A 24,677-nucleotide genomic window follows, 5' to 3' on the forward strand; every position below is an offset into this window, starting at 1 on the left:
CAATCATGAAAGACATAACCACGGATGGATTGGTTTTTAATGCATTCTGACTATTAAATACATTTCATCAAAAGTCCACTCAGAATGTATGGCCACTTTGCGGAAAGACAATTTTGTGTGTATTGCATACGTCGTCACAACATTCGCTTCCTGAGACCAAACTTTCGGTTCATCACCAGTCAATAGTGCGCAGAAAATAGGCGCTACATATCCATTCATACTGTAACGACTTGCTGGTATTAGTGTTCATATTCATGTGTTATTGATGTGAAGTGAAAGGGGATTGGTGAAGAATGAGGAAGTGTTGTTTGTTTAGGGAAGCACAGGAGGGAATACGTGTTGGAATTGGGCCGGTTGTTAGCATAGATTAGTAATACAAGTTAAAAAGAGCATTGGACTTCTTCTGTATGCTACAGTACATTATATCCCTTTCATTTGGCTTCACATAAAACCCTCATTTTTAAGGTGTGGCGGCTTTTATTTTCCTGTGGCGGTAGGCCACGATCAATTACATTAAGGCAGGGGTGGGCAATTAATTTTCACCGGGGGCCGCATAAGCAACCCGAGCACTGCTGGAGGGCCACACGACAATATTTCAATTAAATTTTGCTCAATATTATTTTTGATATACCGTAAGATAAATAATAATGATGATAATAATAATAATAATTAATAATAATAATAATAATTTAATTTAACCTAACTTAACTTTATACAAAAGCAGATTGCTTTTGATGGTCACTTTATCCTGCATTATCCAACATTTTTCCCCATCAGATTTGGACAACCATCTGTTGTTAAAAATAGTTTTTAATCATATTTATTTTATATTGTTTTTTATATTGGTTTTATATGTAATTGTTTTTTCTTTTTATTCAGTCATTGGTGGAGCTAAGGATAATATTTGAATATTGTTTGTAATATTGTTGTGCAGCACTTTGGAAACATTTTGTTGTTTAAATGTGCTATATAAATAAAGTGGATTGGATTGTCACACCTGCCAGCTTGTCCCAACACCCATTTACCTCTGTGAACAAGTCATTACCTGTGCTTGTCTCTTCAATTGACTGCATCAGAGCTCTCATCCAAAGTTAGCGAAAAACAGCCCATGTCTCCGGGCATTATCAGCGCAACAAAGTCCAATAAGCACTCCTTAATAAACTCTCCGTCAGAAAACGCCTTACTTTTTCTGGCGCTTTTGTGAGAAATGACGAAACTTGTCCTGACGGCTGCATCTCTGGGGGTGTGAAATATGGCACAAAGTCCTTGTTGGGTTTGCAGTTTTACCATCAACGCATCAGCCTCCCTTGCGCGCGCTTCATCAGACACATTCCGGTATTTTCCCTCGTGTTTCTTCGTGTAGTGGCGATTCAAATGATATTTAAACACAGCAAGCTGTGTACCACACATTAAGCACACGGCTTTACCATTAATTTATGTAAAGAAATACTTGGCAGTCCATGTGTTGTTGGAAACACGCCATTCCTCATCAACTTTTCTTTTTTTAGCGTCTCATCACTTGTCTCTATGCACCTTCACTCACAGGTTCCCCCCGGACATACGGCATAAATAACACATTTCAAAATAAAAGCAGCACAGTTGTATTGCGCGCACGACATAGATGTTTTTTAAACTTTATTTTGTAATTTGTAATTGCGCCGTTCAATTCACTCACAATCGCACACGCGCATACGTCCACACGGAAGTAATACAAATAACGCTTTTCAAAACAAAAGCAGCACCGTTGTATTGCACACTCGACATAGATACTTTTTTAAATTTATTTTGTAATTTATGATTGGCCTCACGCGGGCCGGACAGGGATGCGCAAAGGGCCGGATGCGGCCCGCGGGCCGTACAATGCCCAGGTCTGCATTAAGGGGAGACCCAGAAGTAAAAACAAAAAAAGACAAAATAAATTGATAATTACAATAAATGTATTCAAAACAACTATTCAGTTTTAGTATTTTTGATGTAAATGAAAAATGACAGTAATAATTTAAAACCGTTAAGTTAGGACTGTCAATCGACTCAAACACTCAGTTGTGCTTAATTGCATTGCCTTAGTTGACTCGTAATTAATCACGGATAGATTTTTTTGTCCACCGGATGGCGCTACCTTCTCACCATCCAAACCATGCAGGAACATTTCACCAGTTTTACCTTGATTTAATTTGTTTTACATTTTATGTCAGCTATACATTTAAAGTGGTAAAAGCAGAGCTTTTCAAATGATTATATTTCATCGCAACTAATGGCAGACATATAGAAGTTTTTGTCTTTAAGTGTAGATAATCAAGATTTTAATAACTTGGGACTGGACAATTTGTTCAATACAAATCTTTGTTTATTAAACATTATACTTTTTTTAAACAGCTCAACATTATATGGAGAAAACACTATTACACACTCTCTCTCACACTCTGGCTCACTTTAAAAACAAACCTCGTACAAATGACAATGAAAAGCTAGAATTTCCTTTCCCCTTTGATGGTTTTGGAAACACCAGGACATGATGGTCAGAAGATGTAGAAACTCCAATGTTTCTTGTGTGCAAGTATTTGTAAAAGTGCAGCTGGGATGCGCTCACATGTACTTTCATATCTAACACCTAGCATCCAGAGGCTGACTCGCTCTTCCTAGAGAAGATCGACGTTGGGGAGGCGGAGCCCAGGACGGTTGTCAGTGGGCTGGTGGCCTACGTCTCCCAGGAGGACTTGCAGGACAGATTTGTGCTGGTGCTGTGTAACCTCAAACCCCAGAAGATGCGCGGGATTGAGTCTCAAGCCATGCTGCTCTGTGCCTCCATGTGGGTGACGCTTCTTTCTGCTCGTCACCCCTCCAACCTCACCCTCCCACTCGGCTCTTTGTGTCCTTTGTAGTGAAGGTGAGCCCAGGAGAGTGGAGCCACTCGACCCTCCTCAGGGTTCCTCACCAGGAGAGCGGGTCTTCGTGGAAGGATACGAGGCGGGAAAACCACAGGACAGACTTAACCCAAAGAAGAAAGTCTGGGAGAAACTACAAGTATGTTTGTGGGATTATGGCGACTTAAGATATGGTTTTAACGTTACTGTGTTTTTTCCTAGGTTGACCTGAAGATCTCTGAGGAGTGTGCAGCTCAGTGGAAAGACAAGACACTGATGACCAAACTGGGACGGATCACATGTAAGAGTCTGAAAGGAGGTAACATCAGTTAGGTACTCGACCTCACCTGCAAGCCGTATTACAAGAGTACACTAATCAACAAGTTGCCATGTGAACAACGCTGCCCTGGGATGCCGTTGGACACGGATAGTCTTTTGATGATGCAAGCTTTGAAAAGGGAAGAAAGTGTGGATTTGTCATTGAAAATATTGGGACTTTACGCGCTCATAATTACACATTAAAATATTCTACTGTTCAGGCGGTGGCATCATGGGTAACATTGCACTGAAATATACTTATGGGACATTAATATCATGATTAACAAACAAACAAAATCACATGTGACCTAAAAAAAAGTGTCTTATGATTGTGGTGCAGTTCTATGTGGTTCTTGTCCTCATGGGACACAAACATGAATAAATAATAGGATGGCTGCTTTGCATAAATGTATCTCAAAATGTGTCTTTTTATTACACCCAGGAGACAAATGACGGTGGTATGATAAAAGCATTTTAATAGTTGATCATTTGTACCTATACAAAAGTGCTTCTGTTCTAAATGACACAACTTCTTCTTTCCCTTTATCACAGTGAAAAGCCAACAAACAAAAAGACTAAAGCAGAGAATGACCTCTTTGTTTCCACAATAATCTCCTCTCATGTATGTTCATTATGTTAGCAAACCTTCACCTCTAAATCTCTGTACAAAAGCACACTGAAGTGAGTGTTGCCTACCTCCGGGGGGCGCCCTCAAACCATATTTACACAACATATGTACACAATTTTGTCCTGAGGGGCGTTGTTGGATTGACGCTTAGAAAAATACTTCAGAATAAAGCTATCAGAAGAATGTGGGAGATACTGATTTGCATAAATACATTTGGAAGGCCATTACAGGCTAAGGCTTTTGAAGTCTGAGTGTCAGTAATGGCGGCCCTTGATTGCAGTCTTGCTTGTAGGCTTTGCTTGTTCCTGCGGGTTGTCTCTGCAAATTACCGCAAAGTGCTTTCAAAACAGTGTTTCAATTGTGTCTGCAGTCACTCTTGTTGCTAGACAGAGAGAAAAGAAGAGTTTAGAAGCTATGACATCACTGCGATACAGTCAGAAAAAGCCTAATGAGATAATCTGATTCAGATATTGTTGATCCTTACTTGTCTCTGGTAGAGCAATTCCTTTGGAATGTTGTTGCGGATCACCAATGGCAAAACTGGGCTCCTGTGAAAAACTGACACCGCCGTGAGACGGTTTCCTGGCGACTGGTGGGGGAACCCTGTCAGACTTCACCCTGTGTGTTTGGTCGAAGATTGGTGATTGGTCTTCAACAGCCCGTTTGGTGCTCCTGGAAAAGATGAAGCTCGCAGTGGAAGTCTGGAACTGCTGTTTGTCATATGCTTCACAGGTTTTAAGGGGCAAAATCCCTGATTCGTTGGCACAGTGGTACGATGTTCTCATCCCTAGCCGGCATGGCAGACCCTCTCTTGATGTCAGGGCTGCGGTTTTTATACGAATGGCTTCTTGTAAACGCATGGAAGGGGTGCTGTGTGTCACAGATGTTTTCACCACTTGAGGCGGCGATGTTATGGACTTACGGATGGGCTTTTGTGGAGGGCTTTGCTGCCGGCAAATGTTTTGAACTGAAGCTCCTTCTTTTATTGACTCGTCTTCCGTGATAGCTGCCTCGCTATCCTCAGTTGTGCTGACGGATCTTAGGCGGACCATCTGAAGTAAAGAGGGGGTGACAAGTGGTATGTTGGCGTCCTCTTTGGGAATGGGTGCACTTTTGTGGCGAGCCAGCAGCTCCTTGCTCCGGTTTTCTCTGTGTGCACTACTGGGTGGTCTTCGGAAAACAACCCCAGCTGTAAGGTTCTCCATGGGTGAAGTTGTTGGAACTGGGGAAGGGAGTCGGGCCGTGAGAGAATGTTCAGTAGTTGAGTGGATTTCAACTTCCAGAGAGTGGCGCTTGGTGAAACGGCTGGAAGACGCTTTTACAGATGGTGGGCTAATGGATGAAGATGTTGGACAAGATAAAATAGTGTCGGTATCTTTATCGTCTACAACTACAACAGGGCGCAAGACTGTATCGGGTGGTTCAGATGTCGAACCTTCACTTGAGTCCTGAATTAACTTAACAAATTCCTCCAAAGGTGGAATTGGTGTGTCCAGATCATCAATCTCTGTGCTGCACTTCTCCATCACAGCTGAAACATCATCCCTCACGTCAGGCGGAGGCGGAAGAGGAAAGTCCAACTCATCCGCTCCATCAAAAATATAAACTCCCTGTAAAGGAGGCGGAGGAGGTGGCCAGGAGGATTCTATGTTGAGGATCTCTTTCTGTACTTTGTCTAAATCAACAAGTGGTTCTGAGATGGGAGGAGACTTTCTCAAAAGAGGAGGTGTTGGCTGATGATCAGGTGGAGCAGAAGTTGATACTATCGCCTCATGAACCCCTTGAGGTTCTATAAAAGTCACTAGGACTTCATTGGTGCCCACCTCATTCTCACCAACAGATGTTTCCAATGAAGACTCTGTCAACACCACATCTTCTGTCTGCATTACTGTCTGTGGGTTCTTCATAACAGGAGACAATTTGGTCTTTGTGGAGATTTCACAACTATCAGAGTCTTTCATTGTGGGGCAACAACTCTCTTGTCTTTGTACTTTTGTTGGTGTTTCAAGCCTTGTCTGAACTACAAATGTCTTTTGTTTTGTAATTAAACACTCTTGATCCTCATGGGCATCCTCAGAATTGATTGCTGACAATTTCTCAGTTTTAGAATTTCTTTCTGATGATTTGGAGACATGTAGGTCTTCCCTTTTTAGTTGACTGTGTTCATCTTTACCCGTGCTTTCCTTTATCGGTCTTGATTCCTCCGGTATTTTGCTGACTTTGGGGCTCGGACCACACAGGAGCTCAATGGTGCGACTGTTCTGGGCCCACGTCTCGGGGGGTGGAGGACATGGTGCTTTGACTTTGGGAGGCGGTGGGACATTTAACAACTCTTCCAATTTCGAAGTTGGAGTGGGTTCTTTAGCAGAAATTGGGGCCAAACAAGAAATACCTGAGCTAATAGCTTCTGATGTACCAGATGATAAAGAGGTAAGTGACGAGGAAGGAGAAGCTGAGGATGAGGCTCGAGACACAGATCTTTCGGGCTTAGCTGGATTCTTCTTGTGTTTGTCTGGAGAGCTGTGGGTGATCTCTTTAGGGGAAAGTGTTGGAGTGCCGCTTTGACTGGAGTAGCCACTGGAAGGCGACATGGTGCGCTCAAATTTGTCACCTTCTGAGGGAGTTTTCTGTGGGTGGATTTCTGACAAAGATTTTCTAGCCTCACCGTCAGAAATCTCTGTGGGGTTTGGAGAGCTCTTTGATACAGGGTTTGGGATTTTGTTTGTTTCTGATTCTAGTTGCTCTGTTGATGCGATGTCTGCTATAGTACTTGCTAACCCTTGAGAAGCAGTGACATCTTTGTCATCCACCTGAATCTTTGTATTGGTCCTGATCTTATTGCAATGAAGGGAGTTGGATCTTCGTGGCGGCGCTGGGGGTTGCTTAGTCTTGGTGATTGACAGGCTTCGGGTGGAATTGCGTTTTATCTTTGCATCATTCTCAGGCTTGGGATCTTTGTGTGCTTCCCTGTTTCTGCTAATGAGACTGACTGATGTGTGGAGGCTGGCAAATTCTTGGTCCTCTTTAGAATTCACAATACTTTCCCGCACTTTGAGGTCCACTTTTTGTGCATTACAAACCTCTGTTGTAGAGTTGGAGGAATATTCTATGTGCAAACCATCTGATCTTCTAGAGAGCAAAGGGCTGACCGTGGAGTCCAAAGATGCTAGGCTAGTTTTGCTTGCCGTGTGAGCACTCCCAGCATTTTTGACACCATTGAGGTCTATCTCGATGACTTCAATCGAGGCTGGCAACACCGCATTAGGGATGATTGTAGATAGATAAGTAGCCTGGGGAGATATGGACATCACTGGACCCTATAAAAAGAAAATGAGTTTAATGCATAGGAAGGACACTTTTAGATTACGTCCTATAATTATTATTTTTACCTGGGGCTCTAAGAAGAAGCTACTCATTGAAGGATTAAAGGAAGTGAAAGTAGTCATGCCAGGGACCACAACAGACTTGGGTCTGAGGACAGATGAGCGATAGCATTGAGATCCAAATTCTTGATGGTTTAAGGGCTCCTCCTCCTCCTTGTACACTTCCTGAGGATGCTTTCTCGTTTGCTGCTTATCACCAGTTACCTGCTTTGGAATTGAGAAGTGATCCGCATCCATAAGAAGTAAAAAACCAAAACAACTTTGTATGTTAAACACTTACCTCCAGGTCTGAAAGGCGCACCCTAGCTCCCTGCTTGGTCACTACTGGAGTCCCTCCATCAAAAGTTGGAATGATGAAAACATCTGATTGGTTGTTGTTGTTGTTGGTAGAAACAACCTGCTGGAAGGTGGAACCTTCGTGTAATGCTGGGAAAAGTGTACACTTTTAAAAGTCTATTAAATATGCTGTTGGGTACAGTGTGACTCTTAAACCTACCAAGTTCTTTCTGCACCTGGTTGGGAATACCCATGATGGTTGTCCTCCTGTTCCTCTTTTTGTTCTGATCTAACCTTTTCACTGGGTACAAAGGCTTAAATGTCGAACCTTTAAAAAAGACATAATGAACTAAAGAGTTTAACACATAATTCTGCCTTTTAAGAGCGATACCATACCTTGGCGAGTGAGTGCAGATCTGGTGGACACAGTATCAGTAATCCCTGAGTTGGATTGCCATTCCAGTGTGCCCCCCTCATCTTTGGAGTCAGAATCTTGTTCCGGATGTGCTGTGTCTGACTGCGGTGCACAAAAACATTGGATGAAACACACGGAACTGTAGAAGAGAAGGAGGATTCGCAACGTTTCTTCACTGACAAACTTACAGCAATGCTTTCATCTTCAGCAAAGTTCACTCCACTCTCGTGCTCTTTAGAAAGCAAATCAACAGTAAGTATAAAACTCAACAAACCATATAAATGCGACTTACTTTCCTTCTGTTGTATCTTCAAGCCCTCCTGAGCCTCCGAGTGCAGGTCCTCCAGGAACTGAGGCCTGCTGCCCTCAATGAACACGTTCTCCTGGAAGTGTTGTGAGGCCGCATAGTGGACCGACACCCTCTTCTGCTCGTCATGGACCTTGGCACAAGCTGTCAAGAAAGGGATATTGAGGTAGGTACAGTAGACGGACAGCTTTTGTATTAACAAAAAACGGGCTTCCCAACACATCTTAAAATAAAGCCTGACTCTCTGCCAAGTATTTGTCAGTGTGCTGCAGCTGTGATAAGTTTGATCATTTTGATTTTCTTCGAGAAATATGATAACCGAGCATGATGATGATAGTAAAATGCGAGTGCGATGTTAGCACTTTAGCGCATATATGCTAATGTTGCAATGTGCAATATGAAATGTTCATATTCTTACATCCCTACTGTAAAATGTTGATCCGTAGCAATTAAATGATACTATATTATATTATTACTAAATTTCAAGTATATCGATCTGTGCTCGACAAGTTGGCTTTCCGAAAGATAGGTATCAATCCAACATCGATTTAAAAGGGAATCAATCGATTTGATCAATACTAGAAAAAAAAATGGATTTAAGAGTGACAGATTTTATATGAAGTTTAAATGATAAAGACGTCAAACGTTATTCAAGTCTGTCTGTGGCTTCATCAAAACAAAAATGGTGGATACCCACGGTAGGCGAGGAAGGTCGTAACAAATGCAAACGCCACAAGACAATATCATTTATGACAACACAGACACTTTCAGCTACAGCACGATTGCAAAAGCCACAACACATATAAAATCGACCCAATAATATAAAGCCAAAACACAACTTTAAACCACAAAAGTGACAGTGGAGCAAGTTCGCCAACGCACCAGCTTGAGATGAAAAGTTAAAAACTAACACTCACAGTATATTAGTATTATTGAACCGTTTTTAAAAAGTTATTTATGACTAAAAAAAAGTGGTCACACTTTACTTGCATTTCAAACTGTGTTCATTACAGCCTTGGCCATTTGGCCCATGTGTCACCCAAACAGGTAAACCTACTGGTAATTCAACCTGAACACACACTGAATTGTTTTTATTAATATTGAAAAACATCTGCTGTTAAAATATTAGTTACTGTACTTTCATTAAAAACTTCTTCAGAACATGTTTGCTCTTGTTAATTCAACCTGAATGTTTGTTGCACTTTATTCAAAAAAGATGTGAATGCATTGGCCATTACTCATTGTTTACGTGCTTGTTTGTATAACTACATCATTCCTGTACAAGAAATATGTAGGAAAGTTCACCTGCAGTGTCCACTAATAATTTCACAGTCACACTGCTTGTTTTTTTCTTGCTAAAAAGCTAGTGAATCCGTTTCAACTCACGAAATTGTTTCGGATCGCATCGTTCCAAATAAATACTACTGTCTCTGAATTGTATCGGCAACAACACATTCTGAAATCAATCTGATCCCTCAACAAAATGAACACATGACTATTTGTTCTGTAGGGTTTTGCAATGCAACTGTGACAGGTGACAACACTCTTCAATTATTGTAATGTCTGTGGAGAGACTTTAAACAGGACTGGTATTCCATCAACCACTTTAAAGAGGACAAAATACTTTATATTGGGCTATAACCACACCAAACACATTGGTAAAAAACTTCTATCTAGAAAAAGGAGTCATTTTCTGCTGTACAAACCAGGCTTGAAGCAACTCTTTGTCGACTTTCATCTCACTTGCACCAACCAACACACGCACTTAGCCACTGATGCCTTTACAGCCACACAAACTGTAAATGCCAGGTCTATGACTCCTCAATCAGATGTGTGCGTATTCTACTGTCATTTATTAAGAATGTTCATATATGGACTTTAATCATGAAATGCTCTTCCTAAATTACATTTACAGGGATGTAAACTATATCCCATTTTTACATCTCATTGTGCAACATGAGAATATTTTAACAGACCCACAACTCCCGCCACCTGAACAGTTTTTTCCCCTCGGCCATCAGGCAAATGAACAATAACTCCTAACAGCAGCTCCTTGAATTCCTTGAATCCCTTCTAAGTCTATCTGATAGCTCAGTCACAGCTCTTTTTATACCAAATATGTGTTATGTGTTTTATGTCGCACATTTGCACCAAGAAAAATTCCTAGTTTGTGAACCCGTTCTCAAACAATGGCAATAAAACGATTCTGATTCTGATTCTGATTCTGAAATGGGATCTCTGAAAGGGGTGCAAATTATTTCCAAAGTAGGACCCCACCCAGACATACAATACTAGTACACTACCGTTCAAAAGCTTGGGGTCACCCAAACAATTTAGTGGAATAGCCTTAATTTCTAAGAACAAGAATAGACTGTCAAGTTTCAGATGAAAGTTGTTTTTTTCTGGCCATTTTGAGCGTTTCATTGACCCCACAAATGTGATGCTCCAGAAAGTCAATCTGCTCAAAGGAAGGTCAGTTTTGTAGCTTCTGTAACGAGCTAAAGTGTTTTTAGATGTGTGAACATGATTGCACAAGGGTTTTCTAATCATCAATTAGCCTTCTGAGCCAATGAGCAAACACATTGTACCATTAGAACACTGGAGTGATAGTTGCTGGAAATGGGCCTCTATACACCTATGTAGATATTGCACCAAAAAGCAGACATTTGCAGCTAGAATAGTCATTTACCACATTAGCAATGTATAGAGTGTATTTCTTTCAAGTTAAGACTAGTTTAAAGTTATCTTCATTGAAAAGTACAGTGCTTTTCCTTCTAAAATAAGGACATTTACATGTGACCCCAAACTTTTGAACGGTAGTGTACATAGTAGGGCTGGACACCTCACCATTCAGTTCCATTCTTTGGGGTGACGATTCGATTTAGAATCGATTCTCGATTGAAAGTCTTTACTTTTTAATGACATAGGGTGCCAGTTCTATGACATTCCTTCATAAAATTGATAAACAGCTCTGATAAATCCTAGATTACTTAAAGAAAACTGGTTGTGTTGATTAAAATACTAGCCAAACATTTAATAACGTCAAATACAATTGAGTCAACATTAGAAGTACCCCACCCTTCTCTTTGCTAAAGTAAACGTGTACAGCACATATAGATCATCTACATCTAGTCTCTTTGCTAAAGTAAACGTGTACAGCACATATAGATCATCTACATCTAATCTCTTTGCTAAAGTAAATGTGTACAGCACATATAGATCATCTACATCTAATCTCTTTGCTAAAGTAAACGTGTACAGCACATATAGATCATCTACATCTAGTCTCTTTGCTAAAGTAAACGTGTACAGCACATATAGATCATCTACATCTAATCTCTTTGCTAAAGTAAACGTGTACAGCACATATAGATCATCTACATCTAATCTCTTTGCTAAAGTAAACGTGTACAGCACATATAGATCATCTACATCTAGTCTCTTTGCTAAAGTAAACGTGTACAGCACATATAGATCATCTACATCTAATCTCTTTGCTAAAGTAAACGTGTACAGCACATATAGATCATCTACATCTACATGATGTTTGCCTGAGTGGCTGGACAGGACAGAATGAGGGGGGGGAAGTAAAAAATTTATTAAGAATTGCTACAAATACTAATTGTGATTAATCTGAAAATCGAGATATTTTTTTAGTCATTATAAGTGGGCCAAATCACTTATATAAGAAAATAATCTCATGAAAATGACTGCTGTCATTTGGTTTTTATAATCAAACATTGAACTTGTTATTAAGTCAGTTGTGGGACAGATGCTGGTGTATGAAAAACTGGAGGGAACATTGGTTACACCCCGAGGTAAATGATACAACACATCTTGTCTTCCACAGCGTGCAGACTTCCAACCTGTTCAACAGGTAAGTGTCCATTGCCAAAACCTCTTATCATGTGCACCTGTGCCTTCTTCAGACCTGGATTAGTGCTTCACATAATCAATAGTATCTACTTCTTTGCTAGTCCCTGGTGGATTAGATGGTCGGGGGTTGGTTCTACCCCCAACTGAGGCGGTCCTGCCAGTGTTGATTGTATTCATGCATGACCTGAGAGTCTTGATGCTCGCTATCACCTTTCTGTCCTTTTATGTTCCACACTGGTGCTCCAGGTGTGATACCACATCCCATACTCACACTTTGTGCAACAATATTTCATGTTTGTGCTAACACTTTAAAAGTGGACTATTTTCAAATAATATTCATCTAAAAAAACAAAAAAAAAACAAAAAAAAGCAGTAAAAATGTAAGAAAAAAGAGCAAAAAATCAAAATGTGAAGAGAAAAAGCTGAAATGTTTAAATAATAATACAGTTAGTCACCTATGACACAAAGTTTTGTATTTAAATGTATATAATCTGTTTGAGCATTTTCTTTAAATAAAAAAATAATAAAAATGGCCCCCATACTTGGCTTGTCAGTATACAGCCCAGGGGCCGTACTTATCAAGCTTCTTAGAGTGCCATTTTACACTTAAGTCCTGAGAATTTGCGAAATTTAGTCCTACTCTCAAACTTAAGAATAAAAGCTTTTTATCAACGTTCTTAAGTCTAAGAATCACTCCTACTCTCCACCATATTTAAGAGACCTTCAGAGGTGTCTTAAGTGGTTAGGAGTTGCCAGCAGGGGATGGCACTGAGGCGAGAGAGACGTGCGCCAACGTTCAGGGAACGGAACAATGTTTTTATTTGTTTGATGACGAGCAGCTGATCAAACGGTATCGTTTAGACAGAGCGGATATTATTTTTGTCACAGATTTAATACTTTTCGATTCCTTGTTGATTTCTGCATGTGTCTGCAGTGGGCTAGTATATATAGAGCCACCCACACCAGTTTCAAATTAGTTGCCTAATTAATGAATTGGAAAGAAAATGTTATGACAGTAGCGTATGTGTGTGGCCGTGAGGTGAGTGACGTCAGTGAGTGTGTGGGCGAGAGAAGAGAGGGAGCGGTAGCGTGAGTGCCGGCGGGGACTAGTTTGTTTTGTATTATTTTGTAGTTTATTGTCAAAATATACACTCCCATTGTCCACTTAAATATTTCCAAAATATTTCTTTATTCTTAGACAACGGATTCCCTTCCATGATTGGTCATTTCTATGGACACAGAAATGACGTCACCTAAAATTGCGTTTACGGCACATAGTAATGTCGTAATTCAGCTCTGAGTGTGACACTTAAGATTCAGTCCTACACTTCGCTGAAAGTGTGAGTAAGACGCTTGATAACTAACTTTGAAGTGCAGCTTTCAGCCAAGAATTTATTTACTCTTAAGTCAACTCTTAGCAGACTTCTTAGGAGTCATTCTAAGAAGCTTGATAAGTACGGCCCCAGATCTACAAAATATACTTCAAATGCAAAGTTTAGTTTAATTAAAACAGATAAAATAATATAAACTTCTGAATGAATTAGAAAAATGACAAACATTGTTAAATGTGTAACTAACACACTAAGTAATGCAGTTACACAATCTTACTATTATTTCTACTTTATTATTACATGGGAAGAAACAATATTGGTATGTAAGTCTCACATGTTGTAAATAATATTTAGTCAGCTGGACATAACAAGGCGGATATAACATCTGCTTTTACCATTTGTTTTGAGCAATAACATATATCAATATGACCCCCGCATACTTTGACTTTTCAGTATGTGGAGAAGTGTGGACACCCCTGAATAAAAGTATGGATATTATGATTTGAGGATGGCTACGAGAGCATAAAGATGTGGTTTCAGTATCGCTCCACAGGTGTGTGTTTGTTAGCCCCGCCTTCCTCGCACTTAGGATTTGCTGACTGGTGCGGGAGGTTAAAGGCTTTAGGTTGATTAAGACGATCGCTGGCAAAGCTGTTTATCTCATTAGAGGAGACCCTCACAGTCCCAGTTGCTCTTTACCTTAGCAAGTCTTTCTTCATAGTTTCTGCCCACTCACCCTTCCTCTTGAAGACTGACAGCAGAGAGTGGATGCTCTTCCTCAAGTAGACCACCATCACATCCACCTTAGCAAGTCTTTCTTCATAGTTTCTGCCCACTCACCCTTCCTCTTGAAGACTGACAGCAGAGAGTGGATGCTCTTCCTCAAGTAGACCACCATCACATCCACCTTAGCAAGTCTTTCTTCATAGTTTCTGCCCACTCACCCTTCCTCTTGAAGACTGACAGCAGAGAGTGGATGCTCTTCCTCAAGTAGACCACCATCACATCCAAACATTGCTCCTGATCAAGGACTGGATGACAATAAAAGCTGCTCCCGGCCCAGCTGCCTTATCCCTCCGTCTGATGCACCCCCTCCTAGTTCCCTCTTAGTTCCCTCCCTCCTAGTTCCCTCCCCCTAGTTCCCTCCCCCTAGTTCCCTCCCTCCTAGTTCCCTCCCCCTAGTTCCCTCCCTCATAGTTCCCTCCCCCTAGTTCCCTCCCTCATAGTTCCCTCCCCCTAGTTCCCTCCCTCCTAGTTCCCTCCTAGCTCCCTCCCTCCTTTGACGAGTCACATAAAGACCCTCACTCACTTCTCAGCTGTCTTTCAGGCAACACCCCCCTACACGTCTCTCTTTACTCCTTATGTTGATGTCTCTTTACTCCTTATGTTGATGTCTCCTTACTCCTTATTTTGATGTCTCCTTACTCCTTATTTTGATGTCTCTTTACTCCTTATGTTGGTGTCTCTTTACTCCTTATGTTGGTGTCTCCTTACTCCTTATTTTGATGTCTGTTTACTCCTTATGTTGGTGTCTCTTTACTCCTTATGTTGGTGTCTCTTTACTCCTTATGTTGGTGTCTCTTTACTCCTTATGTTGATGTCTCCTTACTCCTTATTTTGATGTCTCTTTACTCCTTATGTTGGTGTCTCTTTACTCCTTATGTTGGTGTCTCCTTAGTCCTTATGTTGGTATCTCCTTAGTCCTTATGTTGGTGTCTCTTTACTCCTTATGTTGGTGTCTCTTTATTACTTATGTTGGTGTCTCCTTAGTCCTTATGTTGGTGTCTCTTTACTCCTTATGTTGGTGTCTCCTTAGTCCTTATGTCGGTGTCTCCTTAGTCCTTATGTTGGTGTCTCTTTACTCCTTATGTTGGTGTCTCCTTAGTCCTTATGTTGGTGTCTCTTTACTCCTTATGTTGGTGTCTCCTTAGTCCTTATGTTGGTGTCTCCTTAGTCCTTATGTTGGTGTCTCTTTACTCCTTATGTTGGTGTCTCCTTAGTCCTTATGTTGGTGTCTCCTTAGTCCTTATGTTTACGTCTCCTTAGTTCTTATGTTGGTGTCTCTTTACTCCTTATGTTGGTGTCTCTTTACTCCTTATGTTGGTGTCTCTTTACTCCTTATGTTGGTGTCTCTTTACTCCTTATGTTGGTGTCTCCTTAGTCCTTATGTTGGTGTCTCCTTAGTCCTTATGTTGGTGTCTCTTTACTCCTTATGTTGGTGTCTCTTTACTCCTTATGTTGGTGTCTCTTTATTACTTATGTTGGTGTCTCCTTAGTCCTTATGTTGGTGTCTCTTTACTCCTTATGTTGGTGTCTCCTTAGTCCTTATGTTGGTGTCTACTTAGTCCTTATGTTGGTGTCTCTTTACTCCTTATGTTGGTGTCTCCTTAGTCCTTATGTTGGTGTCTCCTTAGTCCTTATGTTTACGTCTCCTTAGTTCTTATGTTGGCGTCTCTTTACTCCTTATGTTGGTGTCTCTTTACTCCTTATGTTGGTTTCTCTTTACTCCTTATGTTGATGTCTCTTTACTCATGTTGGTGTCTCTTTACTCCTTATGTTGGTGTTTCTTTACTCCTTATGTTGGTGTCTCCTTAGTCCTTATGTTGGTGTCTCTTTACTTCTTATGTTGGTGTCTCTTTACTCCTTATGTTGGTGTCTTCTTAGTCCTTATGTTGGTGTCTCTTTACTCCTTATGTTGGTGTCTCCTTAGTCCTTATGTTGGTGTCTCCTTAGTCCTTATGTTGGTGTCTCCTTAGTTCTAATGTTGGTGTCTCTTTACTCCTTATGTTGTTGTCTCTTTACTCCTTATGTTGGTGTCTCTTTACTCCTTATGTTGGTGTCTCTTTACTCCTAATGTTGGTGTCTCTTTACTCCTTATGTTGGTGTCTCTTTACTCCTTATGTTGGTGTCTCTTTACTCCTTATGTTGATGTCTCCTTACTCCTTATTTTGATGTCTCTTTACTCCTTATGTTGGTGTCTCTTTACTCCTTATGTTGGTGTCTCCTTAGTCCTTATGTTGGTGTCTCCTTAGTCCTTATGTTGGTGTCTCCTTAGTCCTTATGTTGGTGTCTCTTTACTCCTTATGTTTGTGTCTCCTTAGTCCTTATGTTTATGTCTCCTTAGTTCTAATGTTGGTGTCTCTTTACTCCTTATGTTGTTGTCTCTTTACTCCTTATGTTGGTGTCTCTTTACTCCTTATGTTGGTGTCTCTTTACTCCTAATGTTGGTGTCTCTTTACTCCTTATGTTGGTGTCTCTTTACTCCTTATGTTGGTGTCTCTTTACTCCTTATGTTGATGTCTCCTTACTCCTTATTTTGATGTCTCTTTACTCCTTATGTTGGTGTCTCTTTACTCCTTATGTTGGTGTCTCCTTAGTCCTTATGTTGGTGTCTCCTTAGTCCTTATGTTGGTGTCTCCTTAGTCCTTATGTTGGTGTCTCTTTACTCCTTATGTTGATGTCTCCTTACTCCTTATTTTGATGTCTCTTTACTCCTTATGTTGGTGTCTCTTTACTCCTTATGTTGGTGTCTCTTTACTCCTTATGTTGGTGTCTCTTTACTCCTTATGTTGATGTCTCCTTACTCCTTATTTTGATGGCTCTTTACTCCTTATGTTGGTGTCTCTTTACTCCTTATGTTGGTGTCTCCTTAGTCCTTATGTTTGTGTCTCCTTAGTCCTTATGTTGGTGTCTCCTTAGTCCTTATGTTGGTGTCTCTTTACTCCTTATGTTGGTGTCTCTTTATTACTTATGTTGGTGTCTCCTTAGTCCTTATGTTGGTGTCTCTTTACTCCTTATGTTGGTGTCTCCTTAGTCCTTATGTCGGTGTCTCCTTAGTCCTTATGTCGGTGTCTCCTTAGTCCTTATGTTGGTGTCTCTTTACTCCTTATGTTGGTGTCTCCTTAGTCCTTATGTTGGTGTCTCTTTACTCCTTATGTTGGTGTCTCCTTAGTCCTTATGTTGGTGTCTCTTTACTCCTTATGTTGGTGTCTCCTTAGTCCTTATGTTGGTGTCTCCTTAGTCCTTATGTTGGTGTCTCTTTACTCCTTATGTTGGTGTCTCCTTAGTCCTTATGTTGGTGTCTCCTTAGTCCTTATGTTTACGTCTCCTTAGTTCTTATGTTGGTGTCTCTTTACTCCTTATGTTGGTGTCTCTTTACTCCTTATGTTGGTGTCTCTTTACTCTTTATGTTGGTGTCTCTTTACTCCTTATGTTGGTGTCTCTTTACTCCTTATGTTGGTGTCTCCTTAGTCCTTATGTTGGTGTCTCTTTACTCCTTATGTTGGTGTCTCTTTATTACTTATGTTGGTGTCTCCTTAGTCCTTATGTTGGTGTCTCTTTACTCCTTATGTTGGTGTCTCCTTAGTCCTTATGTTGGTGTCTCCTTAGTCCTTATGTTGGTGTCTCCTTAGTCCTTACGTTGGTGTCTCCTTAGTCCTTATGTTGGTGTCTCCTTAGTCCTTATGTTGGTGTCTCCTTAGTCCTTATGTTGGTGTCTCTTTACTCCTTATGTTGGTGTCTCCTTAGTCCTTATGTTTACGTCTCCTTAGTTCTTATGTTGGTGTCTCTTTACTCCTTATGTTGGTGTCTCTTTACTCCTTATGTTGGTGTCTCTTTATTACTTATGTTGGTGTCTCCTTAGTCCTTATGTTGGTGTCTCTTTACTCCTTATGTTGGTGTCTCTTTACTCCTTATGTTGGTGTCTCCTTAGTCCTTATGTTGGTGTCTCCTTAGTCCTTATGTTGGTGTCTCCTTAGTCCTTATGTTGGTGTCTCCTTAGTCCTTATGTTGGTGTCTCCTTAGTCCTTATGTTGGTGTCTCTTTACTCCTTATGTTGGTGTCTCCTTAGTCCTTATGTTGGTGTCTCCTTAGTCCTTATGTTTACGTCTCCTTAGTTCTTATGTTGGTGTCTCTTTACTCCTTATGTTGGTGTCTCTTTACTCCTTATGTTGGTGTCTCTTTACTCCTTATGTTGGTGTCTCTTTACTCCTTATGTTGGTGTCTCTTTACTCCTTATGTTGGTGTCTCTTTACTCCTTATGTTGATGTCTCTTTACTCATGTTGGTGTCTCTTTACTCCTTATGTTGGTGTTTCTTTACTCCTTATGTTGGTGTCTCCTTAGTCCTTATGTTGGTGTCTCCTTAGTCCTTATGTTGGTGTCTCCTTAGTCCTTATGTTGGTGTCTCCTTAGTCCTTATGTTGGTGTCTCCTTAGTCCTTATGTTGGTGTCTCTTTACTCCTTATGTTGGTGTCTCCTTAGTCCTTATGTTTACGTCTCCTTAGTTCTTATGTTGGTGTCTCTTTACTCCTTATGTTGGTGTCTCTTTACTCCTTATGTTGGTGTCTCTTTACTCCTTATGTTGATGTCTCTTTACTCATGTTGGTGTCTCTTTACTCCTTATGTTGGTGTTTCTTTACTCCTTATGTTGGTGTCTCCTTAGTCCTTATGTTGGTGTCTCTTTACTCCTTATGTTGGTGTCTCTTTACTCCTTATGTTGGTGTCTTCTTAGTCCTTATGTTGGTGTCTCTTTACTCCTTATGTTGGTGTCTCCTTAGTCCTTATGTTGGTGTCTCCTTAGTCCTTATGTTTACGTCTCCTTAGTTCTAATGTTGGTGTCTCTTTACTCCTTATGTTGGTGTCTCTTTACTCCTTATGTTGGTGTCTCTTTACTCCTTATGTTGGTGTCTCTTTACTCCTAATGTTGGTGTCTCTTTACTCCTTATGTTGGTGTCTCTTTACTCCTTATGTTGGTGTCTCTTTACTCCTTATGTTGATGTCTCCTTACTCCTTATTTTGATGTCTCTTTACTCCTTATGTTGGTGTCTCTTTACTCCTTATGTTGGTGTCTCCTTAGTCCTTATGTTGGTGTCTCCTTAGTCCTTATGTTGGTGTCTCCTTAGTCCTTATGTTGGTGTCTCTTTACTCCTTATGTTGGTGTCTCTTTATTACTTATGTTGGTGTCTCCTTAGTCCTTATGTTGGTGTCTCTTTACTCCTTATGTTGGTGTCTCCTTAGTCCTTATGTTGGTGTCTCTTTACTCCTTATGTTGGTGTCTCTTTACTCCTTATGTTGGTGTTTCCTTAGTCCTTATGTTGGTGTCTCCTTAGTCCTTATGTTGGTGTCTCTTTACTCCTTATGTTGGTGTCTCTTTACTCCTTATGTTGGTGTCTCCTTAGTCCTTATGTTGGTGTCTCCTTAGTCCTTATGTTGGTGTCTCTTTACTCCTTATGTTGGTGTCTGCTTAGTCCTTATGTTGGTGTCTCCTTAGTCCTTATGTTTACGTCTCCTTAGTTCTTATGTTGGTGTCTCTTTACTCCTTATGTTGGTGTCTCTTTACTCCTTATGGTGGTGTCTCTTTACTCCTTATGTTGGTGTCTCTTTACTCCTTTTGTTGGTGTCTCCTTAGTCCTTATGTTGGTGTCTCCTTAGTCCTTATGTTGGTGTCTCTTTACTCCTTATGTTGGTGTCTCTTTACTCCTTATGTTGGTGTCTCTTTATTACTTATATTGGTGTCTCCTTAGTCCTTATGTTGGTGTCTCTTTACTCCTTATGTGTGTGTCTCCTTAGTCCTTATGTTGGTGTATCCTTAGTCCTTATGTTGGTGTCTCTTTACTCCTTATGTTGGTGTCTCCTTAGTCCTTATGTTGGTGTCTCCTTAGTCCTTATGTTTACGTCTCCTTAGTTCTTATGTTGGTGTCTCTTTACTCCTTATGTTGGTGTCTCTTTACTCCTTATGTTGGTGTCTCTTTACTCCTTATGTTGATGTCTCTTTACTCATGTTGGTGTCTCTTTACTCCTTATGTTGGTGTTTCTTTACTCCTTATGTTGGTGTCTCCTTAGTCCTTATGTTGGTGTCTCTTTACTCCTTATGTTGGTGTCTCTTTACTCCTTGTGTTGGTGTCTTCTTAGTCCTTATGTTGGTGTCTCTTTACTCCTTATGTTGGTGTCTCCTTAGTCCTTATGTTTACGTCTCCTTAGTTCTAATGTTGGTGTCTCTTTACTCCTTATGTTGGTGTCTCTTTACTCCTTATGTTGGTGTCTTCTTAGTCCTTATGTTGGTGTCTCTTTACTCCTTATGTTGGTGTCTCCTTAGTCCTTATGTTGGTGTCTCCTTAGTCCTTATGTTTACGTCTCCTTAGTTCTAATGTTGGTGTCTCTTTACTCCTTATGTTGGTGTCTCTTTACTACTTATGTTGGTGTCTCTTTACTCCTTATGTTGGTGTCTCTTTACTCCTTATGTTGGTGTCTCTTTACTCCTAATGTTGGTGTCTCTTTACTCCTAATGTTGGTGTCTCTTTACTCCTTATGTTGGTGTCTCTTTACTCCTTATGTTGGTGTCTCTTTACTCCTTATGTTGATGTCTCCTTACTCCTTATTTTGATGTCTCTTTACTCCTTATGTTGGTGTCTCTTTACTCCTTATGTTGGTGTCTCCTTAGTCCTTATGTTGGTGTCTCCTTAGTCCTTATGTTGGTGTCTCTTTAGTCCTTATGTTGGTGTCTCCTTAGTTCTTATGTTGGTGTCTCTTTACTCCTTATGTTGGTGTCTCTTTATTACTTATGTTGGTGTCTCCTTAGTCCTTATGTTGGTGTCTCTTTACTCCTTATGTTGGTGTCTCCTTAGTCCTTATGTTGGTGTCTCCTTAGTCCTCATGTTGGTGTCTCTTTACTCCTTATGTTGGTGTCTCCTTAGTCCTTATGTTGGTGTCTCTTTACTCCTTATGTTGGTGTCTCCTTAGTCCTTATGTTGGTGTCTCCTTAGTCCTTATGTTGGTGTCTCTTTACTCCTTATGTTGGTGTCTCTTTACTCCTTATGTTGGTGTCTCCTTAGTCCTTATGTTGGTGTCTCCTTAGTCCTTATGTTTACGTCTCCTTAGTTCTTATGTTGGTATCTCTTTACTCCTTATGTTGGTGTCTCTTTACTCCTTATGTTGGTGTCTCTTTACTCCTTATGTTGGTGTCTCTTTACTCCTTATGTTGGTGTCTCTTTACTCCTTATGTTGGTGTCTCTTTACTCCTTATGTTGGTGTCTCCTTAGTCCTTATGTTGGTGTCTCCTTAGTCCTTATGTTGGTGTCTCTTTAGTCCTTATGTTGGTGTCTCTTTACTCCTTATGTTGGTGTCTCTTTACTCCTTATGTTGGTGTCTCCTTAGTCCTTATGTTGGTGTCTCCTTAGTCCTTATGTTGGTGTCTCTTTACTCCTTATGTTGGTGTCTCTTTATTACTTATGTTGGTGTCTCCTTAGTCCTTATGTTGGTGTCTCTTTACTCCTTATGTTGGTGTCTCTTTACTCCTTATGTTGGTGTCTCCTTAGTCCTTATGTTGGTGTCTCCTTAGTCCTTATGTTGGTGTCTCCTTAGTCCTTATGTTGGTGACTCTTTACTCCTTATGTTGGTGTCTCCTTAGTCCTTATGTTGGTGTCTCCTTAGTCCTTATGTTTACGTCTCCTTAGTTCTTATGTTGGTGTCTCTTTACTCCTTATGTTGGTGTCTCTTTACTCCTTATGTTGGTGTCTCTTTACTCCTTATGTTGATGTCTCTTTACTCATGTTGGTGTCTCTTTACTCCTTATGTTAGTGTTTCTTTACTCCTTATGTTGGTGTCTCCTTAGTCCTTATGTTGGTGTCTCTTTACTCCTTATGTTGGTGTCTTCTTAGTCCTTATGTTGGTGTCTCTTTACTCCTTATGTTGGTGTCTCCTTAGTCCTTATGTTGGTGTCTCCTTAGTCCTTATGTTTACGTCTCCTTAGTTCTTATGTTGGTGTCTCTTTACTCCTTATGTTGGTGTCTCTTTACTCCTTATGTTGGTGTCTCTTTACTCCTTATGTTGGTGTCTCTTTACTCCTTATGTTGGTGTCTCCTTAGTCCTTATGTTGGTGTCTCCTTAGTCCTTATGTTGGTGTCTCTTTACTCCTTATGTTGGTGTCTCTTTATTACTTATGTTGGTGTCTCCTTAGTCCTTATGTTGGTGTCTCTTTACTCCTTATGTTGGTGTCTCCTTAGTCCTTATGTTGGTGTCTCCTTAGTCCTTATGTTGGTGACTCTTTACTCCTTATGTTGGTGTCTCCTTAGTCTTTATGTTGGTGTCTCCTTAGTCCTTATGTTTACGTCTCCTTAGTTCTTATGTTGGTGTCTCTTTACTCCTTATGTTGGTGTCTCTTTACTCCTTATGTTGGTGTCTCTTTACTCCTTATGTTGATGTCTCTTTACTCATGTTGGTGTCTCTTTACTCCTTATGTTGGTGTTTCTTTACTCCTTATGTTGGTGTCTCCTTAGTCCTTATGTTGGTGTCAGTTTACTCCTTATGTTGGTGTCTTCTTAGTCCTTATGTTGGTGTCTCCTTAGTCCTTATGTTGGTGTCTCCTTAGTCCTTATGTTGGTGTCTCCTTAGTCCTTATGTTTACGTCTCCTTAGGTCTAATGTTGGTGTCTCTTTACTCCTTATGTTGGTGTCTCTTTACTCCTTATGTTGGTGTCTCTTTACTCCTTATGTTGGTGTCTCTTTACTCCTTATGTTGGTGTCTCTTTACTCCTTATGTTGGTGTCTCTTTACTCCTAATGTTGGTGTCTCTTTACTCCTAATGTTGGTGTCTCTTTACTCCCTATGTTGGTGTCTCTTTACTCCTTATGTTGATGTCTCTTTACTCCTTATGTTGATGTCTCTTTACTCCTTATGTTGGTGTCTCTTTACTCCCTATGTTGGTGTCTCTTTACTCCTTATGTTGGTGACTCTTTACTCCTTATGTTGGTGACTCTTTACTCCTTATGTTGGTGACTCTTTACTCCTTATGTTGGTGTCTCTTTACTCCTTATGTTGGTGTCTCCTTAGTCCTTATGTTTACGTCTCCTTAGTTCTTATGTTGGTGTCTCCTTAGTCCTTATGTTTACGTCTCCTTAGTTCTTATGTTGGTGTCTCTTTACTCCTTATATTGGTGTCTCTTTACTCCTTAAGTTGGTGTCTCTTTACTCCTTATGTTGATGTCTCTTTACTCATGTTGGTGTCTCTTTACTCCTTATGTTGGTGTTTCTTTACTCCTTATGTTGGTGTCTCCTTAGTCCTTATGTTGGTGTCTCTTTACTCCTTATGTTGGTGTCTTCTTAGTCCTTATGTTGGTGTCTCTTTACTCCTTATGTTGGTGTCTCCTTAGTCCTTATGTTGGTGTCTCCTTAGTCCTTATGTTTACGTCTCCTTAGTTCTTATGTTGGTGTCTCTTTACTCCTTATGTTGGTGTCTCCTTAGTCCTTATGTTGGTGTCTCCTTAGTCCTTATGTTTACGTCTCCTTAGTTCTTATGTTGGTGTCTCTTTACTCCTTATGTTGGTGTCTCTTTACTCCTTATGTTGGTGTCTCTTTACTCCTTATGTTGGTGTCTCTTTACTCCTTATGTTGGTGTCTCCTTAGTCCTTATGTTGGTGTCTCCTTAGTCCTTATGTTGGTGTCTCTTTACTCCTTATGTTGGTGTCTCTTTATTACTTATGTTGGTGTCTCCTTAGTCCTTATGTTGGTGTCTCTTTACTCCTTATGTTGGTGTCTCCTTAGTCCTTATGTTGGTGTCTCCTTAGTCCTTATGTTGGTGACTCTTTACTCCTTATGTTGGTGTCTCCTTAGTCCTTATGTTGGTGTCTCCTTAGTCCTTATGTTTACGTCTCCTTAGTTCTTATGTTGGTGTCTCTTTACTCCTTATGTTGGTGTCTCTTTACTCCTTATGTTGGTGTCTCTTTACTCCTTATGTTGGTGTCTCTTTACTCCTTATGTTGATGTCTCTTTACTCATGTTGGTGTCTCTTTACTCCTTATGTTGGTGTTTCTCTACTCCTTATGTTGGTGTCTCCTTAGTCCTTATGTTGGTGTCTCTTTACTCCTTATGTTGGTGTCTTCTTAGTCCTTATGTTGGTGTCTCCTTAGTCCTTATGTTGGTGTCTCCTTAGTCCTTATGTTGGTGTCTCCTTAGTCCTTATGTTGGTGTCTCCTTAGTCCTTATGTTTACGTCTCCTTAGGTCTAATGTTGGTGTCTCTTTACTCCTTATGTTGGTGTCTCTTTACTCCTTATGTTGGTGTCTCTTTACTCCTTATGTTGGTGTCTCTTTACTCCTTATGTTGGTGTCTCTTTACTCCTTATGTTGGTGTCTCTTTACTCCTAATGTTGGTGTCTCTTTACTCCTAATGTTGGTGTCTCTTTACTCCTTATGTTGGTGTCTCTTTACTCCCTATGTTGGTGTCTCTTTACTCCCTATGTTGGTGTCTCTTTACTCCTTATGTTGATGTCTCTTTACTCCTTATGTTG

General features: G+C 40.4%; 2 protein-coding genes across 6 annotated transcripts in view; one reads left to right on the plus strand and one right to left on the minus strand.

Annotated features, from left to right (window-relative positions):
* Positions 1–3,590, plus strand: part of yars1 (tyrosyl-tRNA synthetase 1) — a 28,275-nt gene extending 24,685 nt beyond the window's left edge. For both annotated transcript variants that reach the window (XM_062029334.1, XM_062029333.1), the window contains 3 exons: positions 2,616–2,809; positions 2,883–3,024; positions 3,087–3,590. In XM_062029334.1, coding sequence (XP_061885318.1) covers positions 2,616–2,809; positions 2,883–3,024; positions 3,087–3,197 — 447 coding nt within the window. In that variant the 3' untranslated portion in view covers positions 3,198–3,590. The remainder of the gene's footprint in view (positions 1–2,615; positions 2,810–2,882; positions 3,025–3,086) is intronic.
* nhsl3 (NHS like 3) overlaps positions 2,414–24,677 on the minus strand; it is a 37,884-nt gene continuing 15,620 nt past the window's right edge. The window contains exons 1-9 of one of the 4 annotated variants that reach the window (XM_062029332.1): positions 14,343–14,491; positions 8,177–8,335; positions 8,073–8,116; positions 7,866–7,986; positions 7,690–7,797; positions 7,474–7,619; positions 7,200–7,400; positions 4,295–7,127; positions 2,415–4,192 (exon numbers count right to left, since the gene is read on the minus strand). In XM_062029332.1, coding sequence (XP_061885316.1) covers positions 4,152–4,192; positions 4,295–7,127; positions 7,200–7,400; positions 7,474–7,619; positions 7,690–7,797; positions 7,866–7,986; positions 8,073–8,116; positions 8,177–8,335; positions 14,343–14,400 — 3,711 coding nt within the window. In that variant the 5' untranslated portion in view covers positions 14,401–14,491 and the 3' untranslated portion in view covers positions 2,415–4,151. Of the gene's footprint in view, positions 4,193–4,294; positions 7,128–7,199; positions 7,401–7,473; positions 7,620–7,689; positions 7,798–7,865; positions 7,987–8,072; positions 8,117–8,176; positions 8,336–14,134; positions 14,257–14,342; positions 14,492–24,677 lie in introns of those variants that run through there. The other 3 variants (XM_062029331.1, XM_062029330.1, XM_062029329.1) reach the window with 3 other exon arrangements.

This window comes from Entelurus aequoreus, linkage group LG20 (genome assembly GCF_033978785.1).
Source record: "Entelurus aequoreus isolate RoL-2023_Sb linkage group LG20, RoL_Eaeq_v1.1, whole genome shotgun sequence".
In the NCBI taxonomy this organism is placed as follows: domain Eukaryota; kingdom Metazoa; phylum Chordata; class Actinopteri; order Syngnathiformes; family Syngnathidae; genus Entelurus; species Entelurus aequoreus.